Source organism: Nerophis ophidion, linkage group LG05, assembly GCF_033978795.1.
Source record: "Nerophis ophidion isolate RoL-2023_Sa linkage group LG05, RoL_Noph_v1.0, whole genome shotgun sequence".
NCBI classification, from domain to species: domain Eukaryota; kingdom Metazoa; phylum Chordata; class Actinopteri; order Syngnathiformes; family Syngnathidae; genus Nerophis; species Nerophis ophidion.
The window spans coordinates 8,247,194-8,265,806 of record NC_084615.1 but is presented as its reverse complement, the minus strand read 5'-3'; the positions used below and the strand labels follow the sequence as shown (position 1 = coordinate 8,265,806).

Here is an 18,613-nt window from a genome sequence, read left to right as displayed (position 1 = left end):
AGGTCCACTAAACCCACTAAAGACCTACCTTGTGGTTAGACAGTCCACCCTGAGACCTGTAGGTCGTGAGTTCAAACCCCGGCCGAGTCATAGACCTGAATAGACCCGCTCATCGGCGGTGCGCCCTATGGTCCGAACAATACGGTAGTTTATGGGTGGGTGGCTTTAGGTTTTGGTCACGGTTCAGTAAAGGTTTGGAGGTAACATGAGGGTTGTAGTTAGGGTTTGGTTAAAGTAGTGTTTACGTTTTAGTTAGAGTTGGGTGTCGGTTTAGAGTTTGGTTGAGGTTGAATTAAGGCTTGGGTTTTGGGTAGAGGTATGGTTTAGTCGTAGGGCTTAGAGTTAGGGATAGGGTTTGTATAATTATGTATCTTCCAGTGTTAAAGTTTAGTTAGGTCCACTAAACCCACTAAAGACCTTGTGGTTAGAGTGTCCACCCTGAGACCTGTAGGTCGTGAGTTCAAACACCGGCCGAGTCATAGACCTGAATAGACCCGCTCATCGGCGGTGCGCCCTATGGTCCGAACATTACGGTAGTTTATGGGTGGGTGGCTTTAGGTTTTGGTCACAGTTCAGTAAAGGTTTGGAGGTAACATGAGGGTTGTAGTTAGGGTTTGGTTAAAGTAGTGTTTACGTTTTAGTTAGAGTTGGGTGTCGGTTTAGAGTTTGGTTGAGGTTGAATTAAGGCTTGGGTTTTGGGTAGAGGTATGGTTTAGTCGTAGGGCTTAGAGTTAGGGATAGGCTTTGTATAATTCTGTATCTTCCAGTGTTAAAGTTTAGTTAGGTCCACTAAACCCACTAAAGACCTTGTGGTTAGAGTGTCCACCCTGAGACCTGTAGGTCGTGAGTTCAAACACCGGCCGAGTCATAGACCTGAATAGACCCGCTCATCGGCGGTGCGCCCTATGGTCCGAACATTACGGTAGTTTATGGGTGGGTGGCTTTAGGTTTTGGTCACAGTTCAGTAAAGGTTTGGAGGTAACATGAGGGTTGTAGTTAGGGTTTGGTTAAAGTAGTGTTTGTGTTTTAGTTAGAGTTGGGTGTCGGTTTAGAGTTTGGTTGAGGTTGAATTAAGGCTTGGGTTTTGGGTAGAGGTATGGTTTACTCGTAGGGCTTAGAGTTAGGGATAGGCTTTGTATAATTCTGTATATTCCAGTTTTAAAGTTTAGTTAGGTCCACTAAACCCACTAAAGGCCTTGTGGTTGGACAGTCCACCCTGAGACCTGTAGGTCGTGAGTTCAAACCCCGGCCGAGTCATAGACCTGAATAGACCCGCTCATCGGCGGTGCGCCTTATGGTCCGAACAATACGGTAGTTTATGGGTGAGCGGCTTTAGGGTTTTGGTCACAGTTCAGTAAAGGTTTGGAGGTAACATGAGGGTTGTAGTTAGGGTTTGGTTAAAGTAGTGTTTGTGTTTTAGTTAGAGTCGGGTGTCGGTTTAGAGTTTGGTTGAGGTTGAATTAAGGCTTGGGTTTTGGGTAGAGGTATGGTTTAGTCGTAGGTCTTAGAGTTAGGGATAGGCTTTGTATAATTCTGTATCTTCCAGTTTTAAAGTTTAGTTAGGTCCACTAAAGACCTTGAGGTTAGAGAGTCCACCCTGAGACCTGTAGGTCGTGAGTTCAAACCCCGGCCGAGTCATAGACCTGAATAGACCCGGTCATCGGCGGTGCGCCCTATGGTCCGAACAATACGGTAGTTTATGGGTGGGTGGCTTTAGGTTTTGGTCACAGTTCAGTAAAGGTTTGGAGGTAACATGAGGGTTGTGGTTAGGGTTTGGTTAAAGTAGTGTTTACGTTTTAGTTAGAGTTGGGTGTCGGTTTAGAGTTTGGTTGAGGTTGAATTAAGGCTTGGGTTTTGGGTAGAGGTATGGTTTAGTCGTAGGGTTTAGAGTTAGGGATAGGCTTTGTATAATTCTGTGTCTTCCAGTTTTAAAGTTTAGTTAGGTCCACTAAACCCACTAAAGGCCTTGAGGTTAGAGAGTCCCCCTTGAGACCTGTAGGTCGTGAGTTCAAACCCCGGCCGAGTCATAGACCTGAATAGACCCGCTCATCGGCGGTGCGCCTTATGGTCCGAACAATACGGTAGTTTATGGGTGGGTGGCTTCAGGTTTTGGTCACAGTTCAGTAAAGGTTTGGAGGTAACATGAGGGTTGTAGTTAGGGTTTGGTTAAAGTAGTGTTTACGTTTTAGTTAGAGTTGGGTGTCGGTTTAGAGTTTGGTTGAGGTTGAATTAAGGCTTGGGTTTTGGGTAGAGGTATGGTTTAGTCGTAGGGCTTAGAGTTAGGGATAGGCTTTGTAAAATTCTGTATCTTCCAGTTTTAAAGTTTAGTTAGGTACACTAAACCCACTAAAGGCCTTGAGGTTAGAGGGTCCCCCTTGAGACCTGTAGGTCGTGAGTTCAAACCCCGGCCGAGTCATAGACCTGAATAGACCCGCTCATCGGCGGTGCGCCTTATGGTCCGAACAATACGGTAGTTTATTGGTGAGTGGCTTTAGGTTTTGGTCACGGTTCAGTAAAGGTTTGGAGGTAACATGAGGGTTGTAGTTAGGGTTTGGTTAAAGTAGTGTTTACGTTTTAGTTAGAGTTGGGTGTCGGTTTAGAGTTTGGTTGAGGTTGTATTAAGGCTTGGGTTTTGGGTAGAGGTATGGTTTAGTCGTAGGGCTTAGAGTTAGGGATAGGCTTTGTAAAATTCTGTGTCTTCCAGTTTTGAAGTTTAGTTAAGTCCACTAAACCCTCCAAAGGCCTTTTGGTTAGAGTGTCCACCCTGAGACCTGTAGGTCGTGAGTTCAAACCACGGCCGGGTTATAGACCTGAATAGACTTGCTCATTGGCAGCGCGCCTTATAATTCGGTGCGCCCTATGGTCCGATGAATAAGGTAGTTTATGGGTGGGTGGCATTAGGGTTTTGGTCACAGTTCAGTAAAGGTTTGGAGGTAACATGAGGGTTGTAGTTAGGGTTTGGTTAAAGTAGTGTTTACGTTTTAGTTAGATTTTGGTTGAGGTTGAATTAAAGCTTGGGTTTTGGGTAGAGGTATGGTTTAGTCGTAGGGCTTAGAGCTAGGGATAGGGTTTGTATAATTCTGTATCTTCCAGTTTTAAAGTTTAGTTAGGTACACTAAACCCACTAAAGACCTTGTGGTTAGAGAGTCCCCCTTGAGACCTGTAGGTCGTGAGTTCAAACCCCGGCCGAGTCGTAGACCTGAATAGACCCGCTCATCGGCGGTGCGCCTTATGGTCTGAACAATATGGTAGTTTATGGGTGGGTGGCTTTAGGTTTTGGTCACAGTTCAGTAAAGGTTTGGAGGTAACATGAGGGTTGTAGTTAGGGTTTGGTTAAAGTAGTGTTTGTGTTTTAGTTAGAGTTGGGTGTCGGTTTAGAGTTTGGTTGAGATTGAATTAAGGCTTGGGTTTTGGGTAGAGGTATGGTTTAGTCGTAGGGCTTAGAGTTAGGGATAGGCTTTGTATAATTCTGTATATTCAAGTTTTAAAGTTTAGTTAGGTCCACTAAACCCACTAAAGACCTTGTGGTTAGACAGTCCACCCTGAGAACTGTAGGTCGTGAGTTCAAACCCCGGCCGAGTCATAGACCTGAATAGACCCGCTCATCGGCGGTGCGCCTTATGGTCCGAACAATACGGTAGTTTATGGGTGAGTGGCTTTAGGTTTTGGTCACAGTTCAGTAAAGGTTTGGAGGTAACATGAGGGTTGTAGTTAGGGTTTGGTTGAAGTAGTGTTTGTGTTTTAGTTAGAGTTGGGTGTCGGTTTAGAGTTTGGTTGAGGTTGAATTAAGGCTTGGGTTTTGGGTAGAGGTATGGTTTAGTCGTAGGGCTTAGAGCTAGGGATAGGGTTTGTATAATTCTGTATCTTCCAGTTTTAAAGTTTAGTTAGGTACACTAAACCCACTAAAGGCCTTGAGGTTAGAGAGTCCCCCTTGAGACCTGTAGGTCGTGAGTTCAAACCCCGGCCGAGTCATAGACTTGAATAGACCCGCTCATCGGCAGTGCGCCTTATAATCCGGTGCGCCCTATGGGCCAAAGAATACGGTAGTTTATGGGTGGGTGGCATTAGGGTTTTGGTCACAGTTCAGTAAAGGTTTGGAGGTAACATGAGGGTTGTAGTTAGGGTTTGGTTAAAGTAGTGTGAAGAGGCGGAGCCAACGGTCCAACAGACAGGCTGGGAGCAGACATGCTGGAGCCCGGCCTTAGATGGCGGCAAGGAGCGAAGCCTCAATCAAGATCAGGTGCGTAGATCACGCACCTGGGGACAATCATGCAATCCTCTCGCACTGGTTAAAAGGGCGGCAGCCGTGGACGTCGGGGAGAGAGGCGGAGAGACTGGAAGAAGCAGGAGTGCAGCTGACGCAGAGCGAGCAAGGAGGAGAGCCCAAGACAGACGACGAGCGAGCGGAAAAGCGACCTGGACTGAGGTGTTTATTGAAAAAATAAACAAAGTCAAACTTCTCAAAGTCATGTCCTTCCTTGGTGGTCCTGGGAACCTGCAAGACGACGGATTGAGACCGTCACAGTAGTGTTTGGGTTTCAGTCACAGTTGGGTGTCGGTTTAGGTTGAATTAAGACCAAGGTTTGGTTAGACTCGGGTTTTGGGTAGAGGTAGGGTTTAGTAATAGGGGTTAGAGTTAGTGATAGGCTTTGTATAATTTTGTGTCTTCCAGTGTTGGTCAGGGTTAGGTTTAAAGTTTAGTTAGGTCCACTAAACCCACTGAAGGCCTAGTTGTTATAGTGTCCACCCTGAGACCTGTAGGTCGTGAGTTCAAACCCCGGCCGAGTCATAGCAAAGACTGTAACCTCCCTGCTTGGCTCTCAGCATCAAGGGTTGGAATTGGGGGTTAAATCTCCCAAAAATTAATCCCGGGCGTGGCCACCGCTGCTGCTCACTGCTCCCCTCACCTCCCAGTGGGTGATCAAGGGTGATGGGTCAAATGCAGAGAATATTTTGTGTGTGTGTGACAATCATTGCTACTTTAACTTTAATCCCAAATCTCTTTCTGTAGGGCCTGCCACGGAGTCACTGCAGTATGACAAACGGCCACCAGATGGCAGCAGAGAACCAGACGCTCCCACCCCGCCTGAAACAACCTGTTACAGTAGGTCACGTACTGTACACCATCTTGTATAACTTAGACAAGAATGCATGTTTGAATAAATACTTCAAAATAGTGCACTTCAAGGAAAAAAAAAATAGAAAAAAAAAGGACTATTCTTAAGAAACAACACAGTGGTAGTTTACACTTAGAGCAGGTGGCTTTATTTCACTCGTGTGTTATTTGTGCTGGGTGGAGCCGGGCTATAGAATATATTGTGTGTGTGTGTGTGCGTGTGTGTGTGTGCGCGCTTCCGCTGGGTCTGTGGGATTTTGGCCCATAATTCCTGCAGCTCTCAGGTCACCGCTCGGTTCTCACGCACATATTTGGCATTCCTTCCCCGACATGATTACCATTCACCTTCCACTCTCGGGTCTCGCTACGCAAAAAAATATTTCCATCATTCCTGAGCGGCGCTGGAACAATGTTTCAGAAATGAACAAATCGGCCTCCGACTTCTTTTACCCCCCCCTGCCCCTACCCCCCCATTGGCCTCCCACCTCCACAGATTCCTGTTGCCTTGCAATAGGAATCCTCTGGCACAAACCCCCCCCCCCCCCTTTCCCCCCCATCCTGAGTCAGCTGTTTGTGTCTGATTGGCTCATTTGGCAGCAACATCTCCTGCTGACCTCCTGCTATGATATGGAAGGAAGGGGAGGGGCCGAGGGGGGGGATAGATGAGAAGAGAAGCGACTCCCAACACAATGTTTTCCTTACGGGTGGGGGGGGGGGGTTCACACTTTACAGCTTTTACTGACGGCGGTCCAAACAGGCCGGCTTAATTCTGAGATGAAAACGTCCAAACCGGAGGATTGGGACAGCTGAGTCTTTAAGGTGACATCACCATATGGGAGCCATGAGGTCCTTGAGGATCTTGTAGAGACCGGTATAGTCGCGTCCTTGGAAGTAGCAATGGTCTTGGACCCTTTCCAGGAATAAACACAATTGAAATTGTTTTTTTTTTTGTAGCAAGTATTATCTTTGGGTCTGTGTACTTTTCGTTCAGTCTAGTTCCAATTCTTACACCTAAATCCAAAAACTAAATTGGAGGTCTTTTCCTATTTTTACGATTTGAAAACAGACAAAAAAGGGTGGATTTTCATTAAAATGTCGCCACAAAATTATATTTTGTGCTGTTTTCCTTTTACGGATTTGTATTTTTCCAGATAAACACAACAATATGTTTATCCAAAATGCAAAAATGTACCTTCCGTTCATTCTAGTTCCAAATCTTAAACGCAAACCAAAAAACAAAATTATGGCCGTTTTTCTATTTTTACTATGTATGGCAGTTTTGAAAACAGACAAAAAAGGGTTGATTTTCATTGAAATATTGCCGCAAAATTGGATTTTGTGCTGTTTTCGTATTACGGATTTGTATTTTTCCAGATAAACACAACAATATGTTTATCCAAAATGCAAACATTCACCTTCCGTTCATTCTAGTTCCAAATCTTAAACGCAAATAAAAAACAAAATTAGGGCCGTTTTTTGATTTTTACTTTGTATGGCAGAATTTAAAACACAAAAAAAGTGTTGATTTTCATTAAAATATTGACGCAAAATTGGATTTTGTGCTGTTTTCCTTTCACGGATTTGTATTTTTCCAGATAAACACAACACTTAAATATATGTTTGTCCAAAATGCAAAAATGTGTGATGACAAAAGGAAACTGAAGCAATATTTTAGTTCCGTGTACCTTCTGTTCATTCTCGTTTCAATTCTGAAAGGCAAATAAAAAAACTAAATTAAGACCGTTTTTCTATTTTTACTATGTATGTCAGTTTTGAAAACGGACAAAAAAGGGTTGATTTTCATTTAAATATTGCCGCAAAATTGGATTTTGTGCTGTTTTCCTTTTACGGATTTGTATTTTTCCAGATAAACACAACAATATGTTTATCCAAAATGCAAAAATGTACCTTCCGTTCATTCTAGTTCCAAATCTTAAACGCAAACCCAAAAACTAAATTAGGGCCGTTTTTCGATTTTTACTATGCATGGCGGATTTTAAAACACAAAAAAAGTGTTGATTTTCATTAAAATATTGATGCAAAATTGGATTTTGTGCTGTTTTCCTTTCACGGATTTGTATTTTTCCAGATAATCACAACACTTAAATATATCTTTGTCCAAAATGCAAAAATGTGTGATGACAAAAGGAAACGGAAGCAATATTTTAGGTCCGTGTACCTTCTGTTCATTCTCGTTTCAATTCTGAAAGGCAAATCAAAAAACTAAATTAGGACCGTTTTTCTATTTTTACTATGTATGGCAGTTTTGAAAACAGACAAAAAAGGGTTGATTTTCATTGAAATGTAGCCGCAAAATTGGATTTTGTGCTGTTTTCCTTTTACGGATTTTTATTTTTCCAGAAAACAAAACAATCCAATTTATCTTAATCCATTATGCAAAAATGTGTTGTGTATATATATGTGTATATAGATATATGTATATGTGTATATACATATGTATATGCATTTATATATATATAGATATATGTATATACATATGTATATGTATTTATATAAAGGTATATGTACATATATACATACATACACAAATATACTGTATATATATATATATATATATATATATATATATATATATATATATAAAGTTCTATTTTGCTTTCATCTGACCACATGACATTCTCCCAATCCTCTGCTGTATCATCCATGTATTCATTTTGGCACAAACTCAACTTGTCGTGTTTGGAGGAAGAAGAATACTGAGATGCATCCCAAGAACACCACACCTACTGTGAAGCATGGGGGTGGAAACATCATGCTTTGGGGCTGTTTTTCTGCTAAAGGGGACAGGACGATTGATCCGTGTTAAGGAAAGAATGAATGGGACCATGTATCGTGAGATTTTGAGCCAAAACCTCCTTCCATCAGTGAGAGCTTTGAATGGTTGACCAAATACTTATTTTCCACCATAAATTACAAATAAATTATTTAAAATTCCTACAATGTGAATTCCTGGATTTTTTTTTCACATTCTGTCTCTCACAGTTGAAGTGTACCTATGATGAACATTACAGACCTCTGTCATCATTTTAAGTGGCAGAACTTGCACAATCGCTGGCTGACTAAATACTTTTTTGCCCCACTTTACACACACACATTTATATATATATATATATATATATATATATATATATATATATATATATATATATATATATATATATATATATATATATATATATAATATATACATATAACCCCTCATGAAACAGTTCTGTAGAGATGAAGTAGTCTTCTGATTTTTCCCACACATACATACATACATATGTATGTATGTATGTATGTATGTATATATATATATATATATATATATATATATATATATATATATATATATATATATATATATATATAATATATATAAATTAATCCACTTTAAATTGGATTTTAAACCATTTGCATTTTTTATGTGAGTGTAATGACAATTGGAGTTTTTTTTTATTGAAGCGCAATCTATTTTTTGGGTTGTAAGGATATAATTCTTTTAATTCAAAGTCTGGGTTTTCAAAATTGTGAACCATTTTTGGGTTGGTTTTCAAGGGATATTTTTTTATTTTTAATTAAAAAGTTACTTTTTTCTTCAAGGGAATTTTTATTATGGAATAATCCCAATAACATTATTTACAATCACCCAACATTAACTTACCATACACCACTTTTTGGTTAAACAATTCAATGCAAAAGTTGGATGGAGAAAAACTAACCCAACATTTTGAGTTAACATAACTAAAATAAGCGGTTGGTCCTTTTCTGAACCATAAATTGGATTAAAATTGGATAATTGTTTAACCGCGTAACGGGGTTGGCCAGGACCGGCTTCGAAGTCAGCGACAGGTGCGTAGATGGCCCAGGTGGGCCTCGTTATCTAATCACCTGCCGTGGCAACCTCCGCAATAACCTCTACAAAAAAGTTCCTGTGGTTGTGTACGGCATGCCGCAAGACAAATCATTTCAGAGACACGTGGAATGGTTCTGTAGGGTTTACTGAGTCGAGAAAGACTGCTGCACACAGAGCTGAAATAAATAAAAGAAATAATTTTATCATAATAATTATACTAACCATCATAGTAGGATTGCTTACTCAGGGTCTCTTTTATATATATATATATATAATATATACTATATATATCTTTCAATAAATTGTTCCCTTTAATATTGAGTTCTCCTGGGTGTGTATGCATGACTTTGGTTTGTTCCACTGACTGTCCTGGTAGCAGCATTCTGTATCCACGGTATCGCACAGGAGCATAGTCCCCCCGGGTCGTTTCTATAGCAATGCTTATAGAGAAGGCACCATCCCTTGTGTGCCCCCCCCCCCCCTCTGTGCTCATCATTACCTCCAAGCTGAGGGTGCAAAAGGGGAGGAGCCACGTCCTCCCACTCGTCTTTGGTTGCTCACCGGTTTGGTCGATCTGTTTTGGGTTTTTTTTTTTGGTACATTTGTTTTATACATTCCAGTTCCGCCAGAGCGTCGGTCCCTGCTTACACACACACACACACACGCACACACACACTTCTTCATGTTACAGACATGCAACGTATTAAGCAAGTCAGTCGACCCCATCCACCCGTCGGTCACCCTCACAGGTTCCCACCTGTTTTCGCGGCGAGAGGAATAAGTGCGTCACATGTCAGCGGTCCCGTTTACCGATCCGTGCAGATCGTTCCGTCCCTTCATCCACGCCGTAGCGCGCACTTGCTCCTTTTCACCCTTGTTCTCTCCCCTCCGTGGTCCAGTTGTAATTCCATTCTTGAGACCGTCCAGCTGGTCCACAACAGGAGACGTAAAAAGGCAATGTGGGTTTTTTTTTTTTTTTTGTGGCTGTGGAATGAAGGCCTTTGTCGAGCCGTGAGCCTTGGCTGCCCTTCAGGTATTCTGTCAATAGTTCTGCTCCGTGAAGGGAAGCAGACCAAGTCCGTATCGCTTCCAGTGATGGACCACCGAGGGTCCCAGCAAGGAGTAACTTCTGAGAGGAATGATCTACAAGGAAAGGGGGGGCTGTAGTGGCAACATGTGAAGAGAACCCCCCCCCCCCCCGTAAATGATTCGTCAAGTTTCTGGTCAATGTTTGTCCCGACTTGTTCAGCGGAATGCGATTCGGGTTTTCGTTTGACTGCTTCAGCCATAGGCAGGCTCAGGTCGAGGCTTCTATGCCGACTAGAGCGTGGCCCTGCCACTAGCGCGGCCCGGTAGCGCGAACCCTCTTGCCCCGCTTGCTGATGGTGGTGAAGCGAAACGGCGTGGTCAGGTCCGGTTGCTCCCCAGGCGGGAAACGCTTCATAAAGTGTACGTCCTGCTGGTTGGGGAGCGTGTGGGGGCCGCGGCGAGGGCGCCCTCTTTTCGTGAAGCCCACATACCAGCCCGTGTAGCGTGCCGACATCAGAGCCGTGTAGTGGTTTTCCAGAACCTTCTCCACAAAGACGCAGTCGGCACTTCTGTTACTGGCCTTCTGAGGGAGCAAAGAAAGGCTGGGTCAGGAAAGTGTGACGCCGCCGTTCTTCGGTCGGCGGAACTCCTCTCACCTTTCCTACCAGCTTTCCCCGGCGGTTCATGCACAGGTAAAAGTTGGTTTCTTTGCCTCGGATTCTCACCTGGCTTCCAAAGGTGTCGGCCTCCACTACGAGCTGGGCTTGTGAAGGGACAGACAGAGGGACAGACAGACGTTAGAGCCACTGAAGACAATGCCAACAAGATCTGCTATGTTCCTTTTTTTACCACCGAGCTCGTAGACTTAGTGTGGTCAGATTTAGTCTAGTTAGTCCAGTCAAACTAAGTCTATAAGCATGAACCGACAAATTGTCTTCAAAGACCAACTGAAAGGAGACAGTTCCGTTTGTCTGAGAAGATGTTTCGCCTGGAGCAGGCTGTATCAGTTAATGCTCTTAGACTTAGATTGGGTTGACCTAGTCGGACTGGACTAGATCTGTTTAATCTAAGTCAATTGACGAAAAATATCTTCTGATACAAATGTTTTAGATGAATTGGTCAGATCTGCGCTGACTCATCTATATCGGACCAATCTATGTCATCCACCCATTTTTTTTCCGCTTATCTGAGGTCGGAGATCGAAGCCCAGACCTCCCTCTCCCCAGCCACTTGGTCCAGCTCCTCCTGGGGGGATCCCGGGGCGTTCCCAGGCCAGCCGGGAGACAAAGTCATCCCAACACATCCTGGGTCTTCCCTGTGGCCATTTGCCGGTAGGACGTGCCCCAAACACCTCCCTCAGGAGATGTTCGGGTGGCATCCTGACCAGATGCCCGAACCACCTCAATATGGAAGAGCAGCGGCTTTACCTTGAGTTCCTCCCAGATGACAGAGCTTCTCACCCTATCTCTAAGGGAGAGCCCCGCCACTTGGCGGAGGAAACTCATTTCGGCCGCTTGTACCCGTGATCTTGTCCTTTCGGTCATAACCCAAAGCTCATGACCATAAGTGAAGATGGGAACGTAGATCGACCGGTAAATTGAGAGCTTTGCCTTCCGGCTCAGCTCCGTCTTCACCACAACGGATCAATACAGCGTCCGCATTACCGATCCGCCTGTCAAACTCAAAATCCACTCTTCCCCCACTCGTGAACAAGACTCCTAGGTACTTGAACTCCTCCACTTGGGGAAAGATCTCCTCCCCAACCCGGAGATGGCACTCCACCCTTTTCCGGGCGAGAACTATGTATCACCTGTCAATCTCACGATCCACTCTTTTCTCTCACCCGTGAACAAGACTCCTAGGTACTACTAAAAACATCTTCTAAAACAAACTGAACAGTCCGGCTCAGTTTGTCTTAGAAGACGTTTTCTCCACATGCACACTAAAGTTGACTCCACTGCTATCTCCCTTTTTTTTCTTTACAATCCAGCAGACTACAACAGTTTGATCCCGTTCAGTTTTTACACGACCGTAGTTTTAAGTACAGGAAACAAGTGAGCTCAACCTTTCTGTTTCATGTTTTGGGCAAGCATCTTGTGTGTTTACATTTGGTATTCTAATGAAAGAGTGAAAGAAGCACAAACACGGGACCAGAAAAACGCACGACTGCTCACTGAACTAAGAAAAGGTTTTAAGAAAAAAGGAGTAGTCTACACGCGAAACTTTTTTAAAAAGCGTTTTTTTTTTTTCAGTCTACATGACATCAGAGTTGTTTTGAGGACTGCAGAAATCACAATGAATTGAAGCATTTTGCACCACAACAAAGGGTGTTGAAAACTTCTACTGGATACATCCGCTATTTTTGGTACCTTAGAAACTTGCTACAGGGTTGGGTCAAAGGAGTTTTTCTCCCAAAAACAAGAAAGAACTGTAATTAAAGCTGCAAGCAGTGATGGACGGGACAGCTTTGGCTGCTGCCCCCGCGACCCAAGCCCAGATAAGCGGTAGAGGATGGATGGATTATTACACAGAGAACAAGTTGTACACACGTGTTATACATCAGTCTCATAGTAATAACAGTTGTAAAGTGGCTTGGGCATTTTATAAGGATGCCTTGGTGCCGCCAATTTTGAGACTCAAATGCATGGTGAATGTATAGCAGTTGTTGTATTGTAGTGAGAATAGCAAACTTCCTGTAGATTTTAGTTGGGGGCGGTCAGTGTATGAAATATAGGTCTCAGTGAGACCTACATTGAGGTTTTTGTTTCATGTGTGTATGACAGTCCTACAGTTTTGTATGGTTCTTTGCAGGCTCGTGAAATCCAAACCGGGGTAGTATTTAAAACTCTTTCGTTAACTTTTAATCAGAAGGGTTCAATCTCTCTTCTGTGCTTATTTGAAGCGGAAATGACAAACGGCCTCAGAGGACATAATATTTGAAAAAAAGCGTCATTTTTTTAGCCAACTTTTGTATTGAAGCGGGAATAGCAAACTTCCTGTTGATTTTAGCCGGGGGGTGTCAGTGTATGAAATATAGGTCTAACTGAGACCTACATAAAGTTTTTTTTTCCATGTTTCTACGACGTCCCTACTGGAAGTTTTAGGCAGTTTTGTCTTTGTTTTGTTCCTAGGGGTCGCGAGAGCGCAATTTTTGAGTTTTGGGGTTTGTTTTTTTTGATTAGATCACAATTTTCTCCAGTACTGATGTGTGTGTTAAATTTGGTGAGTTTTGAAGCATGTTAAGGGGGTCAAATTACAGCTCAAAGAGGCGGCGGTATAATAATAAAGAATAATCAATCAATCAATCAATCAGTCAATGTTTATTTATATAGCCCCAAATCACAAATGTCTCAAAGGACTGCACAAACCATTACGACTACGACATCCTCAGAAGAACCCACAAAAGGGCAAGGAAAACTTACACCCAGTGGGCAGGGAGAATTCACATCCAGTGGGACGCCAGTGACAATGATGACTATGAGAAACCTTGGAGAGGACCTCAGATGTGGGCAACCCCCCCCCTCTAGGGGACTGAAAGCAATGGATGATAATAATGATAATAAAACCTTAGAAATTCAATAGGATCCTCTGTCCTAAAGGGACATCGGTCCCTAAAAATGACACATCATGAGTTCTTCGAACGAGGGGGGTGGCGTGGTTTGGTGCTAGCGTGTTGTATAATATAAGCAGTAGGACTCATGGATGCATTGCATTCTGGGTAATTCTTATGTTGCGTTTATAATGTGTTATAGAGCCGATGTTCTCCAGAAAGGTGTTTGTCATTCTTGTTTGGTGTGGTGTCGGTCAAACAGGACATTTACACCCTTCATTTTTCAAAGGGCTTAAAAACATTTTAGAATACTTTTTTTTCATTTGTTTGCTCAAATCCCGCAATCAACTCCAGCTCAAAACAAAAATACTAAAATATATATATTTTTAAACTGTTTATTTGAATACTTTAGAGGCGTTTTCATCAAATCATGTCACATGTTGTGTTTTTAGTGTTTTCCTGCCTTCTCCTTTGCCTGCACCTCGGCGAGGGGCGGACCTTAAGGCACACCTGCTCACAATTAGCACACAGGTATTTAGGCCGGTCACTAGCATAGCTCGGTCGGTAGAGCGGGCGTGCCAGCAACTTGAGGGTTGCAGGTTCGATTCCCGCTTGTGCCATCCTAGTTACTGCCGTTGTGTCTTTGGGCAAGACACTTTACCCACCTGCTCCCAGTGCCACCCACACTGGTTTAAATGTAACTTAGATATTGGGTGTCACTATGTAAAGCGCTTTGAGTCACTTGAGAAAAGTGCTATATAAATATAATTCACTTCACTTCACTGTCAGCTTGGCCTCGCCGGTTATTGCCTCCAGAACTCCTGTCGTGCATGCACCTGCTTCACCAGACCTGGTATGTTTTCGCTCCTTTATCCTGAAGTCCCTAAACTCTTGTGTGTTTATCTCCTAGTCCCCCTGAAGTAAAAAGGATAACTTTAATCAGAAGTGATTATTTTAGTAGATATTTGACCTAAGGGTGCTTTTGATTTAAATTTTTGAGATTTCTTAATTTCATTAGGTTCATTTCTTTCACACAGAAGTGAACCCTAATTATGCAAAGACAAGATATTTCAACTTCTTGTATCCTAATTCCTATTTTACTAATCTCGTTTTACTCTTAATTTTTGCTAATTTAATGTTCCAGGTTTGTGAACCCTCACTAATTACAGCAATAAGAGGATTTTTTTTTTTTAGACCTTAATCATCAGAACTGTGGACGCCTTTATGATGTGCAGTGATGTCTTTAAATGACCGTAATTCTTGAACTATAGAAAGTATTTCAATGGTTAGAATCTGCACTTTTGGGTGTTGTCGGAGTTATTACGGTCATCTACGTCACGGCAGCTCAGACCAGGAACAAAGCAGAGTGGGCGGGGTTTGTTTTCAGAGCAGCCAGCCCGAAACGCTTGGGTCAGGAACAGACGCGGAAGTAAATTTTTACAGCAAATTCCTGCATAAAAGTGATAATATATCATATTGTAGGTGTTTATTTTAATTGTTCGTTCCACTTTTGTTGTGTTTTGCTTAATTGTAAAAGATACACAACTATCGAGGAGCTGGTCTGAGAAGTAAAAGAGGAGCGAAAATCATATGTTGTTAATATTCAGTGTTTTATCGTTCATACTTAATATTGTAAATCCCACTTTCTTTGCTTGTAAGTACATTCTGGGTGTCCATCCATCCATCCATCCATCCGTCTTCTTCCGCTTATCCGAGGTCGGGTCGCGGGGGCAACAACCTAAGCAGGGAAACCCAGACTTCCCTCTCCCCAGCCACTTCGTCTAGCTCTTCCCGGGGGATCCCGAGGCGTTCCCAGGCCAGCTGGGAGACATAGTCTTCCCAACGTGTCCTGGGTCTTCCCCGTGGCCTCCTACCGGTTGGACGTGCCCTAAACACCTCCCTCGGGAGGCGTTCGGGTGGCATCCTGACCAGATGCCCGAACCACCTCATCTGGCTCCTCTCGATGTGGAGGAGCAGCGGCTCTACTTTGAGTTCCTCCCGGATGGCAGAGCTTCTCACCCTATCTCTAAGGGAGAGACCCGCCACCCGGCGGAGGAAACTCATTTCGGCCGCTTGTACCCGTGATCTTATCCTTTCGGTCATGACCCAAAGCTCATGACCATAGGTGAGGATGGGAACGTAGACCGACCGGTAAATTGAGAGCTTTGCCTTCTGGCTCAGCTCCTTCTTCACCACAACGGATCGGTACAACGTCCGCATTACTGAAGACGCCGCACCGATCCTCCTGTCGATCTCACGATCCACTCTTCCCCCACTCGTGAACAAGACTCCTAGGTACTTGAACTCCTCCACTTGGGGCAGGGTCTCCTCCCCAACCCGGAGATGGCATTCCACCCTTTTCCGGGCGAGAACCATGGACTCGGACTTAGAGGTGCTGATTCTCATTCCGGTCGCTTCACACTCGGCTGCAAACCGATCCAGTGAGAGCTGAAGATCCCGGTCAGATGAAGCCATCAGGACCACATCATCTGCAAAAAGCAGAGACCTAATCCTGCGGTCACCAAACCGGAACCCCTCAACGCCTTGACTGCGCCTAGAAATTCTGTCCATAAAAGTTATGAACAGAATCGGTGACAAAGGACAAAGGAGGCTACGCCGGATAGTCGAACCTCGGATTCAGGAGGAACAGTGTGGTTTTCGTCCTGGTCGTGGAACTGTGGACCAGCTCTATACTCTCCGCAGGGTTCTTGAGGGTGCATGGGAGTTTGCCCAACCAGTCTACATGTGCTTTGTGGACTTGGAGAAGGCATTCGACCGTGTCCCTCGGGAAGTCCTGTGGGGAGTGCTCAGAGAGTATGGGGTATCGGACTGTCTTATTGTGGCGGTCCACTCCCTGTACGATCAGTGCCAGAGCTTGGTCCGCATTGCCGGCAGTAAGTCCAACACATTTCCATTGAGAGTTGGACTCCGCCAAGGCTGTCCTTTGTCATTCTGGGTGTCCCATTCAGTAAAAACTGTGAAATTCCATTCCGTTTAATTTGAGGTGGTCCGTCATAACGTTTTTAAAACTCTATCGGACAATGTGACTTTTGGTATTAGTGATCATGGGAAAAAAAGGGACCCAAACACATACTGTACAGCAGGTTTTTACAGATAAATGTGTATATATCATTTATACACACATTTTTTTCCTCTCAATGTGGGCTCCCCGAGTCCAAATATTTGCCCAGCTCTGGGTTATGGTGCGAATGAACTGTCAGGAAAATATAAGGATTTATTATAAGCTTTGCTTCTTCCTACTTCGTTTCAGTTATTGATGAATTGCGCAAATGAAAACAAATAAGGTTCTTTCCAGAGAGGTCCGGTAATATCGGACCGCCGATATTATCCGCCGATAAATGCTTTAAAATATGATATCGGAAATTATTGGTATTTGTTTCAAAAGGTAAAAATTATGACTTTTTAAAACGCCGCTGTACGGAGTGGTACACGGCCGTAGGGAGAAGAACAGAGCGTCAATAAACCTTAAAAGCCACTGCCTTTGTGTGCTGGCCCAATCACATATATATGGCAAGTGAATGCAAGACATACTTGGTCAACAGCCATACAGGTCACATTGAAGGTGGCTGTATAAACAACTTTAACACTGTTACAAATATGCGCCACACTGTGAACCCACACCAAACAAGAATGACAAACACAATTCAGGAGAACATCCGCACCGTAACACAACATAAACTAATACCCTACTGTGCAATACTACCCTTCGAGTGCAATACGGCCGACACAAATTGTTATTTATTACTTCGGTACTCTTGTCTTGTTCTGTATATTGTACAGTATTTTTTATATTGTACAGGATTGCTTATTATTTCTATTGGATAGTAGTCTGTTTATTTCAATTGTTAGTTTTTCCTTTATTAGCTCTTGTGCCCATATTTATTCCCACTACCGCACCTTAAATTGCAATCCTTAATCTTGTTTTATGCAAATATAATGACAATAAAGTCCATTCTATTTAATTCTTCTATTCTATTATATTCAAAACACAACAGAACAAATACCCAGAACCCCTTGCAGCACTAACTCTTCCGGGACGCTACAGTATGCACCCCAACGCTACCCCCTACTCCCCACCTCAACCGGAATCGGCAAAAAAGCCATTATCAGACATCTCCAGTTCTTTCATGTAACTCGTTTGCAACAAATACATCGGAACCATTCTAGCCAAGAAATTATGATTCTCTTATTTTCCAGAATGGCGCAACTCTTGGCCACACTATCTCGCTTTTCTTGCACCGTTTACCAAGCCATACCACAGCTATCGCCAACTGGAACCCCCCAACTGGATAATTACCAGTTACCATGAATTGACTAACTTGGACATCGACTTAAGTCGAAAAACTTGTTTAGTGGTCAATTTTACGGAGTATGTACAGTACTGTGCAATCTACTGATAAAAGTAGATGCGGCAACGTGTGCCACCGATCTAACCGATTATTTTCATCGGATCAGAATTGACTCTGCCTTGAATCCCACGGTTCTAAAAGGCTGATGAAACTGTCCCCCGGTGGAACAGATGGTTTTAAGATAAGGCCGCCGACCACAAATGGGCCTCGTAAAGCCAAAAAGACAACAACACCCAGAGAGGAGTTGAGGGGAAGGCACAGACTGGATGTCTTCCATGCTACGTGAAGGCGTGCCCACGAGTTCCGCCGCGTAGCATCATATCACTTCCTCAAAGAGTGGTTAAAAATAAATCCCTAAAATGGTTCCTACATGACCTTAGTCAACAAAGGGGTCAAAAGAAATCAATACCCCCCCCTACCAACTCTCCTCCTGTTTCATCACCATACTCTTGCCTCACAGGCATTACCTGCTTTCTTTTGAGTCTTTGGAATGCTTTCCCGACATATATCGCAACTTGTTCGAGAAAGGACGCGAGACGAGGAGCGTCCAAAGAAGCCGGAACGCCTCCTGCTCATCGATCGCGTGCGGTTTAAGAACGGTGTCGGACGTGATTGCGCGGAAGGTGGAGAGGAGGATGCAATGGGGGATGGACTCGGGGAGTGTTAAAGAATGGTGGGAGGGAGAGGAAGCC

General features: G+C 43.6%; 1 protein-coding gene across 4 annotated transcripts in view; it reads right to left on the bottom strand.

Moving 5' to 3' along the window:
* Positions 1-9,100: 9,100 nt before the first annotated feature.
* The window catches only part of fgf18a (fibroblast growth factor 18a), a 59,783-nt gene continuing 50,270 nt past the window's right edge, over positions 9,101-18,613 (bottom strand). For all 4 annotated transcript variants that reach the window (XM_061899882.1, XM_061899881.1, XM_061899884.1 and 1 more), the window contains exons 4-5: positions 10,658-10,764; positions 9,101-10,584 (exon numbers count right to left, since the gene is read on the bottom strand). In XM_061899882.1, the coding sequence (XP_061755866.1) occupies positions 10,312-10,584; positions 10,658-10,764 (380 nt within the window). In that variant the 3' untranslated portion in view covers positions 9,101-10,311. The remainder of the gene's footprint in view (positions 10,585-10,657; positions 10,765-18,613) is intronic.